The sequence below is a fragment of the Scophthalmus maximus genome, chromosome 1 (assembly GCF_022379125.1).
Source record: "Scophthalmus maximus strain ysfricsl-2021 chromosome 1, ASM2237912v1, whole genome shotgun sequence".
NCBI lineage: Eukaryota > Metazoa > Chordata > Actinopteri > Pleuronectiformes > Scophthalmidae > Scophthalmus > Scophthalmus maximus.
This window is the reverse complement of record NC_061515.1, coordinates 4,045,824-4,071,139: the sequence shown is the minus strand read 5'-3', so window position 1 is coordinate 4,071,139 and position 25,316 is coordinate 4,045,824. Positions and strand designations below refer to the sequence as shown.

The window sequence follows — 25,316 nt, the reverse complement described above, 5'->3', positions numbered from 1 at the left end:
CAGGAACTGTTTCAAAACCGCAGAGAGCACCTCAACCTTACCTCAATTTTTTAGTCCATAACTGTTCATTTTAGAGATTGCCAACTCTGATTGCTTCTGTCAGAAATCAAAATATAATGGCTGTGAAGTGTTTCTACTGGAATATTTCTCCTTTTTTTTCTCTTCATACATGGAGACTGAAAAGGAAAATATATATATGCTTGTCCCATGCGCCATATGCGGGGCTTCCAGAGCATGGAAACCTACGTAAGCAGCAGTCAAGTAGCACCAATTTGGGTTTTTTAGATGGCTGCAATTGATCTCCCTTATTGTGACATTTCTGTACAAGAGAGCAGCTCCAAGTTAAACAGGCGCCTTATGTCAAGAGGTTTTTTATTCAGCCCCACCACACGCAGCTGCATCTTTGAGTTATAGACAGCTTGTTCACGGAGCACTTTTACCATCATCTCCTGAAATCCCAAAAGACACACCCACTGCATGGTGTTTACTGCAGGTCACTATCAGGGCCCTGGCCTTCAGTGGCACCTTGGCAGACAGGGGAAGCCCTCTACCCCAGAGGACAGAGTATGATTGTTTTAATGTGGTTTCTTTGGTATTTCGTGTTCCAGCAAAAACCCCGACCACACATCAACCGACTGCCATGTGCAGACTAGAAAATTACAAGTGCACAGATCGCAAAAGCTGAGTGTAAATTAAAATGTACACTGTCTTAGTATTTGAATTCCTGCAGAGGTGATGACATTTCATCTCTCCCTTGTGCACTTGCACTGGCCCGTTACTCATGATGCGAGGCTGCTTTACAATATCAGTGTCCCTAGGAAAGAAAAAATCTCCTTGTTGCCCTTTCAGAACATATTCAAAGTATGCTTAGCTGTGGGCAATGTGCATCGAGCGGCACTGGACATGACATCAGATCTCTGAAATGTCTCTGCAAGCAAGTTTATGCTGAGTCTACATCAACAAGTGCCTACTGTGGTAAGGGAGATGTGTGCAAGTGACCATACGCAGTGTGGGGATGAGATTCACAGAGGCTCCTGAGGGAAATCAGGATGAACTGGCAGATGTGCTCAGTAAGCACTTTTCATATATTTTCAGAGGACACTGATAAATTCTAGGCTCAGCTGACTTTCCCAACCGATACTTAGCAGAGGAATTATATAAAAATGGAAATGGAGCATGGGAATGACATCATCTGGGTTGTAAATGCCTCCTGAAAGACCTACTAACCATCGTGCTGCATGCTTGCCGAACAGTGCAAATGGTAATGTGTGTTTACAGTATGATGGAATCACATCTGTCCGTCTGGAGCAGGAGCAATTTGATTAAATTACAAACCTCAAGTAAACCTTGATGAAAGTCTAAAGTGAAACAAGAAGTGATGCTGTTGATATAAATATTAGCTTCTTCTTTTTTTAAATAAACACATCCCTTCCCATTACTTTATAAAAACAAAAAACTCCATGCTCTCAAACGGATAATGATAATATTATTAATAACCGCATTGTGCATAATGATAATATTAATAATATTGACATTCATGATAATATAATAATGATGGTGATCATTGTAGTATATATGTTATCATCATTATTATTATTATTTCCATGTCAACGCCCACAGCTGACGTGAGTCCGTGACGTAGGCGCACGGCGTGTGTTGTCAAAAGAAAAGAAAGATGGCGTCGGTGTCGGAGATGTACGATGTTGGCTGGGAAGGTAAGACCGAAGATGAACGTTCTCCTCGCAAAGTGAAACAACCAATAGACTAACGTGATCATGCTCCTTCCGCGTGTGTCCGTGTCAGTCGCCGCGGAAGAGTCGTCTCACACTGATGAAAACAACACAGGCTAACGAGGCGACGCGAAGTGGTTAGCTAATGCTAGTTAGCATTGTCAGCTAACTTGTCGCGGTCCTCCATCGAGTTTATTATTCAATAGTCGTCGTTTCAACGTAGTTGTCGGTGTTATTCAAGTCGTGTGTGACGTGGAGCACAGAGTCGTGTCTCTCTGCCTGTCTGTCTGTCCGCCTGTCTGTCTGTCTGTCCGCCTGTCTGCCTGCACATCAACTCGCTGTCCATAGCCTGTTAGCTAGTAATGAGGGCATCGGCTAACGTTAGCTCCGGTGTGCTGCCAAAAAGTGATCGCCTGCCAGAAACTGATTTCCGTCGTTTTCGGCAGGTCATGTGCTGTGTGACCCATTCAAAGGTAATTCAACAGGTGAAAATCTGCATGGGTTATAATCGAAGACAGAGCAGGTGAAATAACGCAGTTATAAGAATATTTGCAATCATTTCTTTATTTGATGACATAACCCATTACCATATATCCTCGTGTTAATTACAGTGTAGTAATATTAGACATACAAACGCATACAAGCCATAAAAACGATAGAATCGTATTTCCTGTGAGCGAACCATGTCTGATTACGCTATAAACGGCAAACACTTCTGTTACAAGAAACATTAAAAGCTTCACAAAGACATATCTTTGATATTACTAATATCTTTATGAAGTTGTGTAATGAGAGTTTGTTCCACATAAAATCAGTTTCAGGCAGACCACACCGGCTACGTGTGAATAGATTGTGGCTCTGTATAGGAGATATGACACAGTAATACTAATAATAATGTTAGAGCCATTTGTTGTGCACTCACAAGTGTAGTGGTGCCATAATCATAACCGCAGTGGTTATAGGTTGTTTTAATTTATCTTATCATCAGGAAATATGAATTTAATGCATCTATTCACACTTCCACGGTCCCTGAATCTGATGTCCCACCATCCCCATCCGTTCAGATGACGACAAATCAATGCAAATGTTACTGTGTGCATCAAAGAAAGCTGTGTGTCTGTCTGTCTGTCTGTCTGTCTGTCTGTCTGTCTGTCTGTCTGTGTGTGTGTGTGTGTGTGTGTGTGTGTGTGTGTGTGTGTGTGTGTGTGTGTGTGTGTGTGTGTGTGTGTGTGTGTGTGTGTGTGTTTGTGTGTGTGTGTGTGAGAGAACTCGTGTGTTGCAATGCAGTTAAAGGACCAGACCTGAAACATAGTGCTGATGATACAGATTTACGACTGTGCTCATGGTTGAACGTCTCTGTCCACAGAGATGAGAGACAAGCTGCGTAAGTGGAGAGAAGATAACTGCAGGAACAGTGAACAAATAGTGGACGTCGGCGAAGAGCTCATCGGCGAACATTCGTCCAAACTGGGCGACGACAGTGAGTGTGTCAAGACCACCTTCATATTACACCATTTCATAGAGATGCATGATTATGTTCAGATGAACTCATTGAAACAGGTTAAACATACTGTATACAAGGTAATCGTGGCCTGTATGACCAACTCAGGTTAGCAGGGAAACAAACTACTGTTTTGCAAAAAACACAAAAGACTGCGTCTTGGAATATTTAGAAAAGCGCTATATAGAACATACATATTATGACCCATTAAAACCCATTTAATTACCTTGTGGCCGCTCTCGTGTCACATTATCAGGGTAAGAGATACAGTCTATCCTCCAGTTGTGTTTTGAAAGCGGATCTTTTGCCCTGTAGAGACTAAAAAATCCGAAGGTCCTGCTAAAAACAGCAATGCTAATGTTATTGACTGTGTATTCATATAACTCAGTCCAGTAGAAGACGTCATCTTACATAAACAGATAAGAGATTGGAGATTTTAGGGAAAAGGGTGGAATACTTAATTTGGAATCAGATTGATATTTTCATTTGGGGGTAAGTACACAACTTCAGAAAAGACAGGTTATTGGTAGATGTAGAAAATAACTAGTAATACACTGAGTACCATACACTTTATTTTTGAAGCAGCAGAGAGTTCTACCTACCATTAACACATCAAAAGTCATGGTCACGTCGAGGACAGTGCTGTCCTGTTGTATTACCCCATAAAACTCTCCCTTTCCCCCCAGTCGTTATGATTCATACATTCCTTAGAAGAGGCGGGTAAACACTCAACATGCCATGGTTTTATTGAAACCAACTCTTAAATTGGCTGTGAAATGGGATGGCAATTATCAGAGCAAGAGTTGGCATCATTAAAGTACAAAAAAAAAAACAGTCAGCCATTTGTTTGTTTTGGCATAACCTGCCATGGTTTGGGTGGAGCTGGGTTTTCTTTTTCTTTTCAATTAACACAGGATGTTCGTTTGGCAGAACATATGCCGTGTGCTTGTCAGAGCAGTTTCAGACAAGAGTAGTTTTATCAATTCTATTAATAGGCTCCTGTAGCCAAGCTGTTAGTCAGTATGTTAAAATGTTACAGTTGACGAAATGTGAAAACTTAATTTAACATTAAATTTTTCACAGCCAACCACTAAGTGAAATAGTTGACTGTTGTTAGTGATGGGGCCCAACAGTGCTGAACTTTTTCAGCCTTCCTTGAGATTGGTTTTATGTATCTAAAGAGTCATTTTGAAGAAAATGTATAGTATAATCACGTGAGTGTGTGCGCGTGTGAAAAAAATAGAAAACCAATCATGTGAATTTCAATATTGATATTACACCACCACAAATAATGGGAAACACTGTTATTTAAATCAAAACTGTTGCATCAATATTTTTTATTTATAATGAAAAACAGATATTGAAAGTCCAATCACATTTAGCTGTTAAAACTCGTTCTGACATTTACACTAACTGTTGACACTGTCTCACTACCCAGAAATGTAACTTCAGCTACTCAAGTTCCACAAAAGAAAAAAACTGTTCGCCATGTTGATGTGCACAAGAATTTAGCTGAAAAGCTCCTTGTCAGCTTCTAATCCATACGAGAAGAGAGCATAAGGAAATAATCTAATGATGAGGAAAATAAATAATGGGTTGGAGTGCAGGTTCATTTTTAGATTCATGTTTTCAGTTCAACTTCAGTTTGACATTGAGAGGTTGATAGAAAACATAAAAACTTTTTGTCCCCTTAATATGGTTATGGCAACTTAAATGTGATGTTGTTACCGAAACTGAATTAGTTGTATATTTCAGTCACTGTTGGCAAATGAATAACATGAATATAAAACCTAGCACAGGGGCGTCAGATGTTACACAGTGTTCTTGCATCTGTGATTGTTATTATTATTGCAGTGCTGTTCAAGTTTGAAATTTTATGTATGATTTCTAACATTGTCTTCACTATTTGCTGTGCAGAAAATAGTTAATGTAGCATTACACGTTAAAGGAAATGGGAAAGTTCTTTGAATGAACCTTTAAGCTGTTGATTGACACTGTGGAAGGCTGCTTGCGTGCATCTGATGAGGACAAATGTCAAGTGTACTCTTCAATATATCATGTTTTCATGTTACACCACAGAGTGGAATGGAAAGGGCGTTAACACAGTCTTCTTTGTCTGCGTCTCTTCTGCCCAGTATGGATTATTTATGAGCAGGTGATGATCGCCGCGCTGGACTGCAGTCGGGATGACTTGGCTCTGGTAAGTTTTTGCCGCGCTTCCTCACGCACACACACACACACACACAAACACAAACACAAACACACACACACACACACACACACACACACACACACACACACACACACACACACCCCGGAGCTTCAAAAGCAACCGTACACTCTCTCACAGCCATTCCTATTTCGCAGCACTTAACTGCTCTGCCAAATGTGAAAATCAGTTTTTTTTTTATTTGGCCAAATGGTAATGCTCTCTCTGTACTTCGGAAAAACAATTTGCTGAGACTTGGAATTAGAGGGTGTTGCAAATGAGCGGAGAAGCATGCTTCAAGTGTTAGCTGAACTTGGCCATCACTTCCTAAAGCTTAATGCGATGTTTCTGAGTTCATGTTCTGAAATATTCAAAGCACATGAAAACGGTCTAGTGTGCACGGGATAAAAAAAGACAAGGGGTCGTAGTAATTGAAATGGTTCATCTGTAATCAGTGTGGAAGTGACAAATCCTTTGGCAAAAAGAATGAGTCATTGAGTACGGAGGAGGCAGAACTCAGTCATTAGGAATAGTTGTCTGTTGGCTATCCTCTCTGCCCCGCTGCCAGACAAAAAAAAACAAAAACTAAGGACCAGACTTCAGCTGATGGATAGCGCAAACGATTCAGATCACGCTGCAGACTTTTCCATCTCATTCAGGATAATGCTGAATGTGATTGCAACCATTCCTCACCTCTTTACACGACTTTGCGATCAAACAAATCAAGCTCCGCATGGGCGAGGAAGGAAAGTATCCTCGCTCTCCTTTTTTTAATAATAGCAAGCGCGGTTGCCCAATTGGGTAAAACATATAAACTGTGAAGTTGAACCTTTTGACAGTCTGCGTTTATTTGACTGCATTAGGTGAGTTTAGCTGAAACATTTCAAGGCAGGTGGTTCGTGTTGGAAAATCCACGGGTGTCTGTAGAAGTAAGTGTGCGAGAGCTATAACACAAAGTTTAGTTACAGCCAAGTATAATTGGTCTCTCTCTCTCCTCTGCCCACATCCTTGCAGACCTGTCTGCAGGAACTGAGGAAGCAGTTTCCAGATAGCCACAGAGTGAAGCGATTATCGGGCATGAGGCTGGAAGCTTTGGAAAGGTAAGCATTGGGTACCGAAAGCTCAAGAGAGAGGGGTGACAAAAAAAAAACCTTGCTGTTATGTATGGTACACTACTTTGGGAGGCCTGAGGGCGAGAAACTGTTAGCGGATCCTAAGTGGTACAATGGTCTGGGTGTGTTAGTACAGTATGTGTGTGAGTGTGGGGTAGGGTGTGTTTATGTTGGATCACCCAACATTCCTTGGGAGAGGAGGGGAACGGAGAGTGGAAAGGTTCAACGCTGGGTAGTCCTGTGGCCCTTTCGCCTGAGTTAGGGATTCCCGGGAAGGAAGTGGTCAGATCCCACTGTTATTCTGGGGGTCCCCTCAATCTTCTCTGGTTTCTGTTCCTTCTTTGTTTTCCTTATTTTGTAACTCCTCATGTCTCTCTGTATTTTTTTCCCCCTTTGCCCTCCTTATTTTCACAATTTCTTTCCCATCCTGTTTTGTCTCTGGGCGCAAGCATGTCCTGTAAATATTGACGTGTCACCATAATCTCAATATTGCCCCCTAGCATTCAATCTTCCTCCTCCTCCTCCTTCCTCAATGATATGTTTTATTTTTGAATCTGCAGTTTATAAAAAAAAGTAAGCAGAATGGAGAGTGTGAGCAAGAAAGATAAACAAGGGTGTATTTTAGTCTGAGCCGAGCTGAGAGTGAGGGTAATTCAATCTGTTTACTTCTTACTCACATTCCCCACCCCGGATCACCATTGCTGGTTTATCGGTTATGTCGGAGTTTATGTGATAATTGAGAGTGATTGCTTCGGCACTGTCAGATTAAATAAACGGCACACTGGGATCTAATTGGCAGCAGAAAGAGCTACACTTGAATGACACAGCTTCAAACGGCATGGACCTTCCCCTTTACACACACACACACACACACACACACACACACACACACACGCGCACACACTTGGTTCCTAAACAAATAAAGCAAATCAAAGTGGCTCGTGAGTGGTTGCCTGGTGCCATCTGAAATCTCCCAAAGTGTGGCTGAGTAATAAAGTGAATGTGAGGGAAGCAGCAGCAGCGCTGGAAGTGGGGAACTGCTCAGTGCTAATGGAAACCAGAGGTGCTTCTGTCTGTTGCCGGGCTGTGGGCGGGACACTTTCTGATGAACACTGAACTCCGCCTTTGGCTGCTAAAAATGTTAGCATTGCAGATTGCTTCCCTTATAGAAAAAAAGAAAAATCATCCGTCATCGCCTGATTGGACATGACAAGTGAAGTGCACATGCCTCCCATTCCCAGATTTCTTTACCGTATGATTTGATATTTACAGCTCATAAATTCACCAATTTAAACACAATCATGTGGGCTCAGTCCAGCAGTCGCAGCTAGGCTGTGTGTGTTGGATAGTATTGCTTATCAAGTTCATATGTGTGTGTGTGTGTGTGTTGTAGTAATATGTATTGGCTAAGAGACAGACAACAGCACCAACAACTTGGCCGTGGACCTGGACATGTAAAAGCAGCAATTTGATTTTGTTTAAAAGGTGAATCAAAGTGGATCCAATCAAATGAATACCAGTGTGCTCTGTTTGTATTGATTTCATGATGCATTGTCAAGTGATATAAGCACCTCACCATGTCAGCTCTGTGACCAGGAACCTAAATGTAAATGAGTGTTTATTTCCTCTGTTAGATCACCACTGATTTCTGTATAGGCCTCACTGTAATCATAGGAACATGCCCATGCCGCCGTATACAGAAACTCAGATTACCTTGAACTCTATTTGATTCCCCCACCACCTAATTTTAGCCAATCTGGGATTGGTTAAAAAAAACAAACAACAACTCTGTATTCTTTCCTCTCTCTCGTCTCTCTAAAGGTACGACGAGGCCAACAAGCACTATGATACCATTCTTCAAGATGACCCCACCAACACGGTAAAAAATCCCTCTGCTTAGCGTTCTACTTTGCTTCATTCTGTGGTCTCAGCTTTCTTTTGGCGGGCTTTAAATCTGCCGAAGCACTTTGGTGTTAGTGGTGTGAGTTTGCGAAGTTAAACTCCCCTTGGCCTCTCTGACCTCCACCGCAGCGCTGATCAGCCTATCACCCTCACAACTGAGAAGTGTTCAAGGGAGGGGGGTGGGGTGGGGGTGATTCATGGCCGTAGTCAGTGGCAGACATGTTTGGTGGAAGTAAAGCGTAAATTAGGGTCTTGCCTTTGAAGTTGGTGATTTGCTGGACCTTACAGAACCCCCCACCCTGGGCGAACAGGACGGAGCTCCTGTCCGACCTTCTCCATGGTCGTATACGGTCTTTAGGAGCAAAATCTGCTATGGGGCAAAGGCTGATGGGTAAAGGCGGACAAGCCCCGAATAACCCTACATTCTCCGAAGCGCTCTCCATGCTACCTTCTCTTCTCAATTTACTGTTCATCGCTGTGAAATGACTTGCAGAGGCATGTCTAGCCAATCCCACACCACCAACTCAAAACATAATGTACCTGCTGTAAATTGTTTCCATAAGGACATGTGGCCGTGCGAGAAAATAAATCTTTTAAAGAGTTTTCAAAAGAAACCATGACCCTATTTATTTTGGCTTTACCCCTCCCCCCCCACCCCAAAGATGTTCAACAAGTTTCCTGTACCATGTTGACATATGGATCGCTTTAGATGTGTTAAACATTTTTCTTTCGGCTTGCCGTGTTAGAAACAACAGCATAGACATCCGTGCATTGGATGCCGCACGAGGACTCTTTATATTGTCAGCTGTCTGCTTTAATCAAATGGAAGCTTTACTGAACTTTTACGCCTTTGTTGCTGTTGGAAGTTTGCACGTCGGATTGGCAAGTCCAACTCTAAAACAAGGGATGGGACTGTTTTTACGGTGCCGGTCCCCTCAGTTTCAATTTGAAAGAGTGCTCGGGTCACAGGAGTATTTTTTATTTAAGGCAAGAGATAGGCAGAATTTTTACAAAGCTGTGCATCAGTTTGTTCGCAACATATAGTCTTAGAGGCCTGAGCAAATTCGCATTCATAATTTTTTTGATTTTGTCCAGCATGTTTGTACATTTCCATTGATGCAGCTGCTTGCTAAATGCCATTCAACAACCAAAGGACTTCTGACCAAAATGATTTCTCAGAATTTCTCATGGCGTACGCATCTCTGGCGACACTAAATACAGCAACGACTTGCAAAACAATAAGTTTAGTGATAGTCTACTTTTCCTAAATTATGCCAGAGGCTTGTTCCATACCCCATGTCTGACAGGAAAATAACATTCGGATGTTTGCAGTGAATTATCTGAAAAGATGTAGTCCCATTCATTCCGTCCAAGACAAGATTGAAGTAGAAACCACAAATCACGTTATTTCCTTGTAACATTGTCATTTTCATACACAAAATGGGTGTTGCGCCAGCAAAGTTATGTTTAAGTCAGTGTAGTAGTGTACAACAAATTGCCTAGCATCCATCCACTGTTTTGACAATGGGAGTTGGGATTTCAGCGAATCCCACGGCACCTCCCCAACGCGGCACAGGTCCTCTGGGGATTCCAGAGACATCCTCGGAAAGGGAACGGTCGGTTTCCTGGTCTCTGAATGCCGGAGACTGCCACACTGGCAAGTGTGTGCTGTCAGTCAAACGCGGGGCCGGGAATGGAACAAAACAGACAAATAGGTCCTCTGTCCATGGGATGTTAACCTTAAACCCTCTTTTTCCCACAATCCTTGTCCTGAATGACTTGGGTGTAGCGGTGGAGGGTGGAGCGATGACATGATGACATCGTTCAGGTCACCTGTTTTGTAGCGAGGGCTATCTCCTCCCTGCCTGTTCTCCAAGATGCTCTTAAGAATCGGGCAAGGGACGGGCCTGAGAAATGGCGGAAAATTGGCGACCACAAGGAAGACTTGCGAGGCATCCCAGAATGCGAAGCAGAGATTGGAAACTGAGCTGTTGTAATTACAGGCTGTGGAATAGATGTGGTACCCATTAACCAAAATTGTTGAATCAACAAAAATTGCTCAAGGTTTTTTTTTTTTTCTTTTTTTGCCATGGCAGCGTCCAAATTTTTTTTTAAACTCTTAGCCCTTCCATTGCTCGCTATGTTCCAATACCTACAGCAATGATCTGGCAAAATTATTGTCTGTGTGCGTAAAATGCGTTTTTTTTTCTTCCCACCTTTTCGTTTCTTGTTGTGAGAATTTTCGATCATGCAGTACCGACAACATTTACATACACGTATGTGCCAATTTCTCATTTATTTTTACATTGGACGGAGTCAACCATCGCATTAATAGTGAAAAGCAACGTTCTTCATTTTCAAAAGATGGTATTTCTAAAATAAGCCTTTGTGGTCAAATGGACGACTCCCGTGGTCGACCCGCAATCAGTTCTTATGCAATTAGTATCGTTTAAGGACAAGATTTTGTTTATCTTTAGTAAAATTTAAAGCCTTGATTCAGAATCACAAAACTTGAAATTATAAAAAACATGTTTTGTAAAGGATCATAGTTGAAAATATACAACTTAATTGCTGACAAATGTAAGCAAACCTTTGCGAGTGCGCTAGGTGTGCCACCCTTTTTGCGATGTTTCCCTATTATAAAGGAAGGTTGCGGTAGGTCATAACAAAAAGCCAGGGGTGATGTAAATAATCTACTCCTCACTCCTAAGGCCTCCCCAGAGCGCTAATTAAAAACGAATCACGACAACAGAGGGATCGGACCCGCTGCCAGGTTTTTCTGGATCATTAGTCAGAGAAAGGAGGAGAGCGAGGTGGTTTGGAATTGCTTCTCGTTTAATAAAGTGCTGTGTGACTCTCTGGGCTACCAACTTCCATATGTTCCTTTGAGCCCCAAGTGGTTCTTTATCTGGGAAAGGAAAAAAAAAAAAAGGCTGGGAAAGAAGAGAGGTGGGTGTGGTGATGGTGGGAGCACACAAGTGCAGAACTTCACATTCGACATCACTGTAGCGTTTGTTTTATTATTTTTTTCTGCTCTCTCCTTTTTGGTATTGGATGAGGAAAAGATCCCACATGCTTGTGATTTAGTCTGAAGTGAGTATAAATTCCTGAAACTCACATAGCATCAAGTTCTGTTTTATAGTAGGAGGACGCGAAAGAGGAAATAATGGGTTGACCCCTTCCCCCGCTTCTCGCTGTGCAAAAATTTCATAACGCATATTAACAATTTCTTTAAAATCATTTCAAGGGTGAGGTGAAGCTGCAGGTCATTGTCTCGGCTTGATGGATAAGTGGATTTCTTGTGATGGATGTGTCAGGCGAGGTCCAACTTTACAGCCCGCGAGACATGACTCATGCACAGCAATCAGTAGCTTTGGTTATGAGCAAAGAAGAGGAAGCCCCACTCAATCAAGTGCCAGTCCATAAATAAAATGTGGAAGGGTGCTGCACTTCTAATGGAGTGGCAGCCTCCTGTTCAGGTTTTCACTCACTACCAGAGGAGGGAGGGAGGGAGGGAGGGAGGAGGAATGGGGGGTGGTTAGTGAAACATTTGGTAAAGTCAGAGCAGCAGGACTAATACTTTGTAATTCAGATTGATGAGAATCTAATCCAACTTGAGGTCACTTCACCATCAAAATGAAGCGGAAAGCAATTTTCAGCTGATGTAAGTCGGGCTGGTGCAGTGCTCGATACGTGCCTGTCTCGGCACAGGAAGGCAGGCGTTGGGGTTTTGGGGGAGTGTGCCATTTCCCCCCCGCTTGGTATGACTCACCACTTTATCTCAGCCGCTGAACTCACTGCAGCTCATAATGTGTGCGTCCATCTCCTGCTGGCCACTATCTCCCATTTGTGTCTTGGTCGGCTTAGATTCATTTAACTTCCCCCACCCCAGTAATGATACAAATGAACTCGACAAAGTTGACTCAAGTGTAAAATGTATCTGTGCCTTTTGTCCTTTAATACAGCTGCTGCTGTAATGCACTTAAAGTGCTGATTCATCTTATACATTACCATAAGATGAATCAACATTATTTGGTCTCACAGCAGACTCTCAAAACGCACAACTCTTGCACCCACTCCTCCTCTAACCCGTCTTCAGACAAACACTCGAGGATCCGAGTTCCTTAATCCTGTTTACTCTCTGCTCCACAGGCAGCAAGGAAGCGTAAGATCTCCATACTGAAGGCCCAGGGGAAGAGCGCCGAGGCCATCCGGGAGCTCAACGAGTATCTGGAGCAGTGAGTGTTTCTTTAAGATGGGGGAGAGAGGGTCAGACACCCCCTCCCCTCAACCTCCCCTGGCTTTTATGTTAATTAAAAACGGAGTCTGCTTTCAATTGAGCTGGCACAACTTGTGCATAAAAATGCTAGAAGTTTATCTCCCTTACCTCGAAAGTTGGATGACTGTTATTATTGGTTTTGTAATAAGTAATATCGTAGTTGCAATTTGACTTTACTGTGTTACAATTACAGTTTTTAAATCATTGTAATGACTTAATGTGTGTTTGAGCAACAGAACTTATTGGTATTTTGTGCTCACAGGTTTGTTGGGGACCAAGAGGCGTGGCACGAGTTGTCAGAACTCTACATCAACGAACATGAGTAACCACTTTTTTCTTTTATACAACATATATTAAAATCAGTTCAATTAGAGCCCATGGATGTAATAACCTATTTTCTCCCTATTGGCATAGAATAAAACCGTGACAAATTTGAATCTTGAAAGTTGAACACAAAAAGTTGCATTAAAATGCTGTTATCAAGCTTTAAAACATTTTTTGAAAAACATTTTTTGAAAAACATTTAAACATCTCATTAAGTGATATTCTTGTATTAATTCATGGATTCAGCATTACTGCAGGTTCTGGTGTGGAAGGCCGAATTACATAAATCATCTTATTGTCTGCCTGCTTGCCTTCTCAAAATACAGATTTGCACAAATAGCTCACACGCTCTCTGTTAACAGTGTGACCCACCTTTGCAATCACACCCCATCTGGCTAAACTTTACTGCAAAAAAGGGAGCTCCGGGTTTTATTGCAAAGGTCACCCAATAAACAATCAACTCTGAGCAGCAGTGATTTCACGTCAGCAACTTAAAAAAAATAAATTTGAAAATATGTGAATGGAGTGAAAAGGTGGTGAAATGGTCAGGAAATGCAGGAGATGTGTTGAAGCCAATGAAAATGTCTGTTTAATCTCCACACCCCCTTTATTTGAATAGTTAAGCCGTAGAAGCCACACATGTACTTTTCCTCATATCCGTTGGCATTGCATCATTATGCAGAACGTTACCAGAACAACTCATATGAGTTTGTGTATCTTTTGTGTAACAAAATTTATACTGTGGAGGATGTTTGAGGTGAGTCAAGTTGTTATTTTAGTGTGAACAATTCCTCTTTTTTTTCATATAAAAAGTGCCTTCGAAACAACCAGTCCGTTTGCAGTAGGTAGCCACCATATGTGCAGGGTCAATATGTCAGTTTAACAGGGTTACACTTCAGGCTGATGGCTTGATCTCCAGAGGGCCGTTGGCAGGGGGGGGCACAATAGAAGGCGGTGAGATGCCAGACTCGGCCAGTGGTCTGAATGGAGCCCCTGTCCGTGTTTGTCACGTAAGAGCAGTTTAATAGGATTTCACTCTTAAGTCTCCTCTCTGGCATATGAGAGCCGAGAGACTCCCCGGCCTCCCACTGATATCTCAGTTGCTAAGGAGAACTGCCAGACAGACAAGAGCATTAAAGGGGGGGGGGGAATAATTTTGTTTGTGTCACCTTTTATCCCTCCTTAATTGTCAAGAGCTCAGAAGTGACTGAAGCTGTGTGTGTGTGTGTGTGTGTGTGTGTGTGTGTGTGTGTGTGTGTGTGTGTGTGTGTGTGTGTGTGTGTGTGTGTGTGTGTGTGTGTGTGTGTGTGTGTGTGTGTGTGTGTGTGACTCTGGTTGTTCGGGTGCTAAAGCAGTGGGCGCAGGAATGTGTAGCACGGTGAGAAGGCTACTTATTGGATATTTCATGCTTTTGTCTGAGAGGCTTTCTCGTTGTAGTAGTCGGAGGAAATCCAGGGGTGAGCGGATTATCTCCCGGCTTATCCCCACACTTCTAATATCACACCATTCACTCCCACAGCCCCTTATCTAAAGGCGTGTCAATTTCTTTTCTTTGTTTTCTTTATTTTGGGTTACAAACTCCCGTTTCCCCCTCCTCCTCCTCTTCCGGACAGCTCGGCATTATCGCCACTCTTTTCCAGAGGGATGGGGCAGGAGGCAGAGAGAGGGAGAGGGAGAGCACTTGCTGTGAAATTCCCAGGAGAAGGTGGTGGCACTTCCCCCCCCCCACTCCAGCCAGAGAAAACAGAGGCTGATGGAGAAGCAAGCAAGAGAAATAAACTCTCCTCCCCTTGCTGCACAACACCCTGGGAGCTAAAAATAAACAAAGCAGTGGTGTGTCCGCTCGGCCACCGTAAAGTTGTTAGGGTTGCAGCAGACGTCACTGTTAACACATTAACAAATGTAATTAATATCCTCAGACTTGACACTGCTAAAACAATCCTTATGCCAACAATGTTTACACTAGTGATTACTTTAGACTGTTTGCAAGTGTTGCACAGAGCCGCCGTTGGGAATCTGCCGTTGGCGCCCGTTCTGACCCGGTCCATGAGACTGTTCAGCGAAATTGGACTGGTCATCCAAAATTACAGGATAAATAGTAATAATTTTTTCAAACATACTTTAAACAGTCTGAATCCATTTTTGTCTTCTTCGCAGTCAGAATGTGGTATTGAAACGGGGGAAAGCCCACTGCTGATGGTTTTTCGCTAACCTCCAAAAGAAACAAATACGATTCTCACCGTCTCGCACATGATGGTGGCTACAACCTTACTCGAGCGCTGCGGTGGAGAGAGGGCTTAGGGGGCGGCCGTGGGGAGTAGTTCGGTGTCGGCGGGGTTGGGTGGCTCGGGAGGAAGAGCACGAGAGGTAAGGGGGTCTGGCTCCGGTACAAGATTCTGGCGAATGGCTGATGGGAGCAGGCTCTTGTTGCTGGCCACGGCCACTGCACGAGCACATCTGAAAGTTTTTATGGAGAGGAAGTGGTAATTGTAAGCAGCCCCCAACCATCCCGAAGCCCTCTGATCTCCCCCTCCACTCAACCCCCTTCCCCCTGTTTATTTCTTTCTTTCTCTGTCCGCACCTTCCTTTCCCCTCCTATGCTGTTAATCTCTCAGCCAGTTACCATGGCAGACCTTTCATAGACTGATACAGTCTGTTCTTCACTTTGCGTCAAGCAGCATTTTTTTTTTTAATCATTCGGTTCCTGTGAAAACTCTGCTTAGCATTTGCGTCATTTCTCATAAGCACAGTATATATAAAAGAGAAGTCTCTTATCTTGAGAAGCCTGGTAACACATACAGGAGTCTTTTGGTCCTTCTTTTAACCAATATGGTTTGTCCAGAAACGTGGAATCTTGCCGATTTAAAAAATAAAGGCTGCTCAAAAAGTGGCTGCAAAAAAACAAACGTAACTTTGGATTAGTTTGAATGTGTCGATAGACGACCAGTGCAGTCGTGTGTGTGCGCGTTGACTTCTGTTTTGTTAGGTGTGCGGACGTTTAATGGCTTTGTGCTCCAGTGATATACTGTATCTTAGCTCAACTCGGCCTGTTACCGTGAAGGGGAAACTGTGTATTAGAAGTGGAGTGGCAGCGGATTAGTGTGAGGTCAACAGCTCAGCAAGTCTGCTGCTGAGAAGTGATCTCATCTGAGTATAGGCACAGTGCGCCAGCTCTTACTGTAGTGCTGACCTCAGGAAGGTAGTTAACTACACATTAAAGGCTGAAAAAACACACAGACGGAGGGAGAAGATTGATCCTCGGTGTCCCCAACGGAGGGAGAATCACCACACTAAGATAGGCCTTTACCTTTTTCCAGCTGTCTGGACTGCGTAACCTTTACTGTAAGCCTTTTAAATAAACTTTGTCCTGCGGTGGATCTTCACGGATCTCTGCAACGTTCAGTGGGCTGTAAGTCTGTCGCGCCTCCCGTACCCCACGTAGTTCTCAATTCAGATTTATACCTGTGAATTTTATTGGGCATAGATGTTGTGCTTCACAGTTGAGCAAGCTAAAGGATGACACATCCACAGCTGTATCAATCGCCTTACTGTTTCCCATGTCATTTCCACAGCTATGGAAAAGCTGCTTTTTGCCTGGAGGAGCTGATGATGACCAACCCTCACAATCACTTGTACTGTGAGCAGTACGCTGAGGTAGGTACGCGCCTGCATGTCTGTCATCAAGCATGGGGGCAAACTGTGGAATAAATGTTACAGAGAGAGACACCGACGCACGCCTAACGTCATTGGGAATAGAGGCTCATGAAAGGAGATGTGTTTATATGGGGGTTGTCATGTGTTGCTTACTCAGATGTCGTGCTGTCATTGCTTGAACTGCCCCTTGACGCAGCTTCGTGCCTCCTCACGCAGGTGAAGTACACGCAGGGGGGGCTGGAAAACCTGGAGCTGTCCAGGAAGTATTTTGCCCAGGCGCTGAGGCTGAACAACAGAAACATGAGGGCATTGTTTGGCCTGTACATGGTGAGTACCGCTCTGCGCGGAGAGAAAGTGGGATAGAAAGAGAGAAAAAACAACAACATTAGAACCTTTTTTTTTTTGTTACCCAGTGGTTTGTCAAGGTTGAGCCTGGCCAGTGAGTGTGTCGAGTAACACTGTGTGTGTGTGTGTGTGTGTGTGTGTGTGTGTGTGTGTGTGTGTGTGTGTGTGTGTGTGTGTGTGTGTGTGTGTGTGTGTGTGTGTGTGTGTGTGTGTGTGTGTGTGTGTGTGTGTGTGTGTGTGTGTGTGTGTGTGTGTGTGTGTGTGTGTGTGTGTGTTTTGGGGGGAGCGAAGAAGGGGCTCTCAGACAGGTCAGCTCACTGCTGACTCAGATGGTGAACTCCAGCATAGGAAAAGTCTGCCCCTATGGAGCTCTTTATTTTAGTAATGATACCCCTTTGGTGAGACCTCATTTATGTTTATGACTTGAATAAATAAAGTAGGCACGGTGTAAAAAGAAAAAAAAGGAAAAAGCACCAGAGAAAGAGAGAGGGAGAGCAGGACAACTGCTGTAAGCACTTTGTAACGGGCAAACTATCCAACCGGGTGCCAGTTTGATTGTAAGCCCTGGCCCAACAGCCCTTTCTTCTACGTATTTGTTTAAACAGGATGTTGTCTGCTGGCACCAATGCATCATATGTAACTGAGAGCTGACATAAAAACACAAACAGAGCAGTGCAGTGAATAAAAAGGTAGAGAAGGGGAAGCAGGTCCAACACAGAGAGCCCCAGTGTTTTCCACCGCGGTGCACTGGGATTCTTCATGTAGTCCAAACACCTCGCAGCAGCCACACACCCTCCAACACCACTCAGAGGTTGAGGACATCGTACAGGAGGAGCAGGGTTCAAACCAAGACATTCGCTTCTGTTAACTCTCACGTTTGTCTGAAAGGCAGAGCCGGGGCCTCTAACGGCTTCCTGACAAGCCCTCGACTGACACTCTGCTCTTTAATGGATACTTCAGGTGGAAGGAGGGGGGTTAACCATTATCTGTCACAGATCTGTCTGAAGAGCGTGTTTTGCAGATTGTCAACTCGAATCTGAGGTCCAGCTCCTGACAGGTGCAGGAGGTTCAGAGAAAGGCCACGAAAAAACTTTCACCATCTCTCACCATCTGAGTCAGTTCCACACAAGACTCGGTAGCACTGACCACAGCTCGGTTGTGGGTTAGTTACTCACAACACTCGCGTGGGGATTCCCCTCCATAACGGGCGCACGCTGCTCTGTGGGGATAGCCTGTCTGGGTTGACATCATCTAAATTGAGGTTTCTCTCCCTCTCAAATAAAAAAGAAAGAAAGAAAGAAAATGCTTACTAAAAAAATGCAGAAGCCAAACCATTTTATAGAAAGAGCAGGGCCAGGTTGATTGGTGTGTAGTTAAAGTTTCAGCACACTGGTAGGGAGCGCTTTGATGTGCAGGCAGGGTAAGCTCTCTGGGGTTTGCTGTGTGGAGATGATGGCAGGAACATGGGAAAGACATGGGATTTGTGGTTCGGAGGGGGCAGGCAGAAACCGTGATTCACACGGCGCTCCTCTCGCCGCGCGGCCGCGTTTTCCTTCTTTTTTCGGAGACTTACAAGGCCCTTTCATCACGGGAATCGATGGTGTTGGAGAAATTAGGCCCCCGTTAAGTGACAATTTACGCACGCGGCATTAAAACGCTCACTTTTTCCTCCCATAAATGATTTTCTCCCGTGTCATCAGGCCAAGGTCTGTTTTTTCTCTCCATTCTGCCACAATGACTAGTGGAGTGGTGGATGGTGAGAGTGGTTGCACATTCATCTCAATTACGCCTTTATTGCTGTTTCACCAAGTTTTGATATAAGAACACCCCTTTCCCCTCTTCTCTCCATCTGCTCCTTCCTCCCGTTTTCTGTTTTTCCTCTAGTCTGCAAGTCACATCGCTGCCAGTCCTAAAGTTAGTGCCAAGGTGAAGAAGGACAATATGAAGTATGCTGCCTGGGCTGCAACTCAAATAAATAGAGCCTATAAGGTGAGTCACATATAGATGTTCCTTAGACTTGATATGAGAGCATCAGAATCAGAAAAAACTGAAAACGTATTGATCCGCAGGGGAAAACTGGTTTAGTGTCTCTGGCTACTACTGAGAATTTTCACTTTTTCCCACATCACAATTCATTTCGCCAGACACTGAAAACCACGAGTCGTATTGTTTTATGACTCTTCTGTTGTGTTTTAGATTTCATGGGGCATTTGCACACAATGTCCAGACGTCCAGAAATCCCCCTCATTTGAATAGTATGCAAAAAGTATTTGGAACCGCCGACTGACCCGTGACTGCACAGCAATCCTGACGGATGCCTTTGACTAGCAGCGCTGAAAATTACAACCCTGGTGTCTTTCAGTGTGTCTGGGTACATTTACTGTTGATGTGTTGACTTAAGGCCACAATGTCTGGTAAGACTTTAACCCACACCCTGGCTTCACAGATGAGCCGCTCGCAGAGCCACAAGCCGAATCTCAGAGGGCAACAATCGTGCTAGACTGAAACAGGGAGTTGTCTGAACTGTTGGCTCACAAACTGGGGTTCGAGTGATCTTCAAGTTGAACTGAGCCTTGGAGGTCTGCTGCGAAGTTATGAGCCTCAATATAGATTTTTAAGTGTTTTCCTAACTGGGTTTCGTGTTTAAAATCCAATCAACAATTTCAATCATTTTCCCAGATAGGTGTCGCTAAAACGTTTATTACCGGGGGCCAATGAACCGACGCGTGTTCCCGTTTCGAAAGCGTACACGTGTGCCCGCATATTAGTATCGGCACATGCATGCAAAAGTGTTGAGGGGAAAAAGTGAGGAGCGGCGCAGATTGTTTAACTAAAATGGTTTACGCCGTTGTCGGGGCAACCCGAGGACTGAAGCATATTTAAAAGAAATCTTATTTGCCATGCGGGCTCATATGTGTTGCTTATTTGGACTGCGACAGTTAAACATGTAATAAGTGGTTCCTTGCCCGGCGTGCGTGGGTGCCGTTGAGAGAGAGAGGCTCCCTGCTGAGCCTCTAAAGACCTCGTCTCACCACAGTTGGCGCTCGTCGCCTCCTAGACACATTTCACACGTCGAGCACTTAGACATGTGCAAGTGAGATTGGGAGCTCCTTTAGGAGAGAACCCTCTGCTCGTCCCTGTAGGCTCGAGTTGAAGTGGAACGAAGCGTCACGACCGCAAAGAGTTGCCGCTTGTTTTTGTTCAGGCCCGCACTTGATGCCCAGAGATCAGTGTCTTGAAAAAAATGTCGAGGTGGAACAAGTCGACCAAAATGTCGCCATTCCACAATACTCCACCACTTTGATCAGAACGCTTGCTGACCTTACCCCGCTGTCTCACCAAGTCTTTGATCCCCCCGGGGGATGGGGGACATGATGGATATCTCCAAGAGCAAACTTCTCATCGCAAGTCAGGGGTCTAAAAGAGGGAGAGGGGATTAAGCGCTTAAAAATGAAAATCATATTTGGAGGAAACTTGGCAGTGTCCAAATATCTGAAGGACACACAAGTGAAGCGTTGGAGGAGTCGGGCTCTGACGGGGCAGCTGTAGTTGAGCGGAAGGGTGAAGGTGAAGTGGCGTCTAGCCAGGTAACACCGTGGACATATTACACTAATTACGCCAAATCAAATATTTGCATTTCTAACTGATTATGAATTCATTATTGCTTGTTGCTTGGATACATCTAAGTACATGAGACAAGTTTGGAAACAGACCTGTAACAACATTATACTTTTGGGAACTTCATCTGAAACTGATTACAGGTATTAGACGGCACCGTAACCAGTAGTGTAGCACATGTTTTTCCTTACGTAAATATTTTCTGTATTGCCAGGGAGTTATGGGAGAGGGTTTAACCACAGACAGGGGACACACATCTGAGTTTGATGATGTTGGCTGTAGTGAATCAAACAGATAGCTATTACATGTCTTTAACAGTCCGGTATACGTTTTAATAGCAACTGAAAGGGCAAAATTATTATATTTTCTTGTGTAAGATTATAAAAATGTTATTTTAAGAAACTTGATAGAAAATTTTTATTTTTTTTTCCCCTATTCAGCACTTCTGCACACTGGTGTTTTTTTTCTACAGCTTCACTTAGTTATTGAAGTAAAACATTTTCGGGGGCCAGGGAAGTGAGTGTGTGCATCACCGTGATAGAAAGGCCAACGCTCTAGTGGCCCAGAGGAAAAATGGTTTCGGCTGGCTTGTTATTATGATGACAGACTGAACTACTTCAGCTACTCTTATAGACCCGTGGACAAAGTGTTAAAAAAGTTTGACTCTGTACGTGATGTTTGACCCCCTGATGGTGATAATAATGAGACACCTCAGACAGTCACACCTTTGTCCTCCCGGGGTCATGATGTGAACTGCATCACACACCCCTCCGCTCCTGCCCTGTCGTACAACCTCTCGTGTTTGTTTAAGTTGCTTGGTTAAACGTGGGGTTGTACTGGGATTTCAACTCAGCTGTGATGTTTGTGTATGTGCACTAGTAGATGTTTTTTTTGCTGCTGTGCGAGACAAGTTAAATGACAAGGTGTAAGCTTTTTTTGCCCCCCACCTCCAGTTAAATGACTTCTGAGATCTTGAAAAAAGGAGCGGTGGCGGTGTGGGACTCAGTCAGACAGCTGCAGGCTGCTGTGGGCTTGTGCTGGCTGATTGATGGCCCCTTTAAAGCGTCGCTCGTGTCAGTCGTCCACGTTTATTAGGGCCGCCGGTACCTGGTGATTGTCATACCTCAGTGTGGGAGAAAAAGGTGGGCAGGTGAGTGCAAGTGGGAGCAAGACGTCAGCGAGAGGTCACAACCGACTGGGGCGCTTCAAATAAATAGTTAAAAAAATCAAGAATGTAATTACCTCGGTGGGGTCGGCTGACATGTAAAAGACCTGTGGATGTGTGGGTTGTAGGTGTAAAGGGCTTTGAAGCAGCCCTATATGGCGTGGCCTGCTGCCCCGGCTCTCTGAGCAGATTCTCTGATTAGCTATTCTGTCACGGACCACGGGCTCCCGCTGCGTCACGACTCTATTATCAGACGCTCTAAATAGACGTGAAGCTGTCTGCTCTGCTCCTACTGTTTTAGAACAGGGCAGGAGTTAATGTGGTGGTCTCACCTCAGGCTGCGGAGATAATTGACTACCGGGCCCGGGGTAATGGCGCATTAGGCAGCAAGGCAATGAAATGCACTGATCATTATAGCTACCCCACCACACACACACACTCACACACGCCCTGAATCTAGAAGAATGAGTCACCGCTGGAAATTACTTAGCCAATTGCACACCTTAGCCAACTGCCCTCTCAAAGTTTGGCAAAAGAAAAAGGGAAAAAAAAAAGTTTTGCCATGGAAATAGAGTATAGGCTAGGTTTAGGCTCCAGTTGGTTCCTGTTTGTAGAAGCCTGGGCAGGACCAAAGGTTGATTGAATTAATGTGTCAGCATCAAAAAAAAATCTGTGCTTCATGATGAATGTATCATTGGGCCTTTTTTCTGTTTTATTCTACAAATGCGATTGAATGTAGAGGAGGGTCTGTATTTGGGTTTTTGGAAAAAACGAAAAAAGGCACCGTTGGTGAAAGCACAGCACATCCATTTCTTCATCATCCTTCACCTCTGAGGACATGCAGAATGTGCTCTGTTGTCCGGAGGGAGTGTTGCCATGTGGTTGTGTAACGGTATCCCCCCTTGCCTGTGTTTGACTCGGAGTAATGCTGTTTTCATAATAAGTTAACTGACAGGAACCTGTGATGCGGTTCCGTCCTGCCTGTCCATCTTCTTCATGGCCTCTTCAGAGCCTCTTCAGAGCAGCAGATTCAAGTTGTGTGTCGCTCAACTTATGTTCAGACTAAGCAGCAAGGTTTTCTTGGGATTTTTACTTGTTTCATGCTAATTAGCGAATGTTAGCATGGGAACATGCAAAACGTAGACCGTGGAGACCGTAGACAAATAGCTACTTAACATCAGCGTGTTTACATTGTCGTTGTGAGCATGGTAGCCGAGTGACGTTAGCATTGTAGCGTAAAGTACTGCTGTTCATCAGTGCAGCCTTGCAGACTCATAGCCTTGCTTCATTCCTCTATTGTAGAGTCATTTGACCTGGGGCTGAATGCCGATTAAACGTTATCACACTGGAGAAAACGCCGGGTGTAAGCGGGTTTAAACGGGTTTTTTGGTCGAAGGGTGTGAAAGGGGCTTTAAAGTAGCTTTCCATCCCATCATAAGGTGCAGCCCACCATGAGGTCACCCAATGGTTTTTGGAACTGCAGTTCTGAAGTCTCCCGTTTAGCATTTTGGCCAGTTTCATCTTGGTTTTTACAAACCAGACATTATAAATCAAGTTAGAAGAACTGTAGGGTGATTTTCTCAGACTTCTATAGAAACAGACTTCATTTTGCAACCCGTGGAGTCGACCTCTGCTGATCATTCAAGAGAATACAGGTTTCAGGCCCTTCCACAGTGCTCCACCTTCCAGACACGGTGACTACTTCCATTTTTACATACAGTCTATAGTGCAGACAGACTGTAGCTTGTATGAAGTCTGTCTTAATGCACAACAACCACAATGGAAAAGAAGGAAATCTATCATATTATTGCACTTCCGGCTATATCGCCTCACCTCGTAACTACTGCAGCACTTTGATACCTTTTTGGATAGATTTCATAAAGATTTATTTACGTTGGTTCCGACTGATGTGCTGGGATGAGGTTAATTGGACTGACCCTTCCATTATGTCCCCGGTCCCCCTGCCCAAGGTTGAGGAAGCTGTGTGTCTCTTTGGTATATGTTTTGAGGGGATGGCCTCGTCTGTTGCAAAGATTAATTGGGGAAGAGAAAGTGTGTCCCTGTGTGCACACGCATGAGTAATCCTGTACGTAGCATGTGGATTATAATTTGCGGCACTTCCTATGAACCCCCCATGGCCACGGTGCTTAAATTAGAGTGCAGTGTTATGTATCCCTGAACTAGAGGCTATGGAAGTGGACTAATGTGGGCATCCTGCTGCGAGCACACACACACACACACACACACACACACACACACACACACACACATACTAAAAATGTCATTTATGCAACAGTTTATGGAAAACCCCCAAAGTAGAGCTATTATTTTACTTTGCATGACTTTGAACCGATTCTTGGTGGGTTGTCCGTAAGATCAATGTTTCCTCTGGGACAGAGATGTTTTCTCTCCGTCAGTGGAGTGTGGTATATGGCAGATGAGGTTATCAATGCCTGCGTGAGGCTGTGTTCAAGTGTGTTTGGCTCTTCATTACTTTGGTTGGCTGTGAGACCTAATGAGCCGATGTTCTTCTTTTCCTCTCGCCTGCTCTCCATCTCCCTCCCTCTCTGCCTCTCACCTTCCTCCCCTGACACGCAGATGGCCGGTCGCGGGACGAAAGAGAACAAATGCTCCGTGAAGGCCGTGGAGGAGATGCTGGAGTCCATGCAGATCAACATATCCTAGGTGCCCTCGTCTTTGTCCCTTCTGTTCAGTCGGAGCAACACGGCAGCTCAAATAGCCTTGCAATGTGACCATATAACCACATCACTGATTCATTTTTTTTTATTTTTTTTTAATCCCTTCAAGTTTGAGTCTGTGATTGAGTGAACTTGACACGGAGAATGGGAGACACTTCTTCCCTCACACGCAAAAAATACAATATGATTGACTTAACTTATCCTCCCCACCCCGTTTTTTTTTTTTTTTTTATTTGTTTCACCTTGAACTAATATAAGTAATTACCACATCCACATCAAAGCTATGACTATGTGACCGGGAAAAGATTGCAAGCTGTACAGTAACTGCTATTTATAGAGTCCACACCTGTCCGCACTGAGGTGCTTTACTGTTTCCGTACTTACAGTTTGTAAATTACACTCTAGCTTGAATAAAAATGTTTTTTTCCCTTTTGACAAAATCATTAAATGTCTTAAAAAGAATTAAAATGATTGCTGAGTTGAAATTTATTTTCTTTATTGGTGTTTGGAGCCTGGTGGGAGGCTTTTGTGTTTTGGATTGCCTCTTTCCATGTCTCTAAACAGTCACGTGGTCCCCAGCGCAGCTGCCATAACTACACTGTAAAAAGGATAAGGGAGACATTTGTCATGATGAAGGCAGCAGCAGGGGCCTCTTCTTCCCCAGTGATTCCAGCTGGGAAATCCTGCCTTTCAATTACCCTGGCCAGCAGCTGAACCGACTTCAGCACGCCGAAGAACACCTCTGTCATTTCAGTTTAGAGAGCCCTCGGAGAACGCT

At 44.1% G+C, this 25,316-nt stretch overlaps 1 protein-coding gene across 1 annotated transcript; it reads left to right on the top strand.

Moving 5' to 3' along the window:
- Positions 1–1,631: 1,631 nt before the first annotated feature.
- On the top strand, positions 1,632–25,009 carry emc2 (ER membrane protein complex subunit 2). The gene is made up of 11 exons (XM_035632652.2): positions 1,632–1,715; positions 3,097–3,210; positions 5,367–5,431; positions 6,455–6,540; positions 8,374–8,431; positions 12,607–12,692; positions 12,996–13,055; positions 16,630–16,711; positions 16,928–17,038; positions 18,941–19,045; positions 24,438–25,009. The coding sequence occupies exons 1-11, from the start codon at positions 1,676–1,678 to the stop codon at positions 24,522–24,524; spliced, it is 894 nt and encodes a 297-aa protein (XP_035488545.1). The 5' UTR covers positions 1,632–1,675; the 3' UTR covers positions 24,525–25,009.
- The last annotated feature ends 307 nt before the right edge of the window (positions 25,010–25,316 follow it).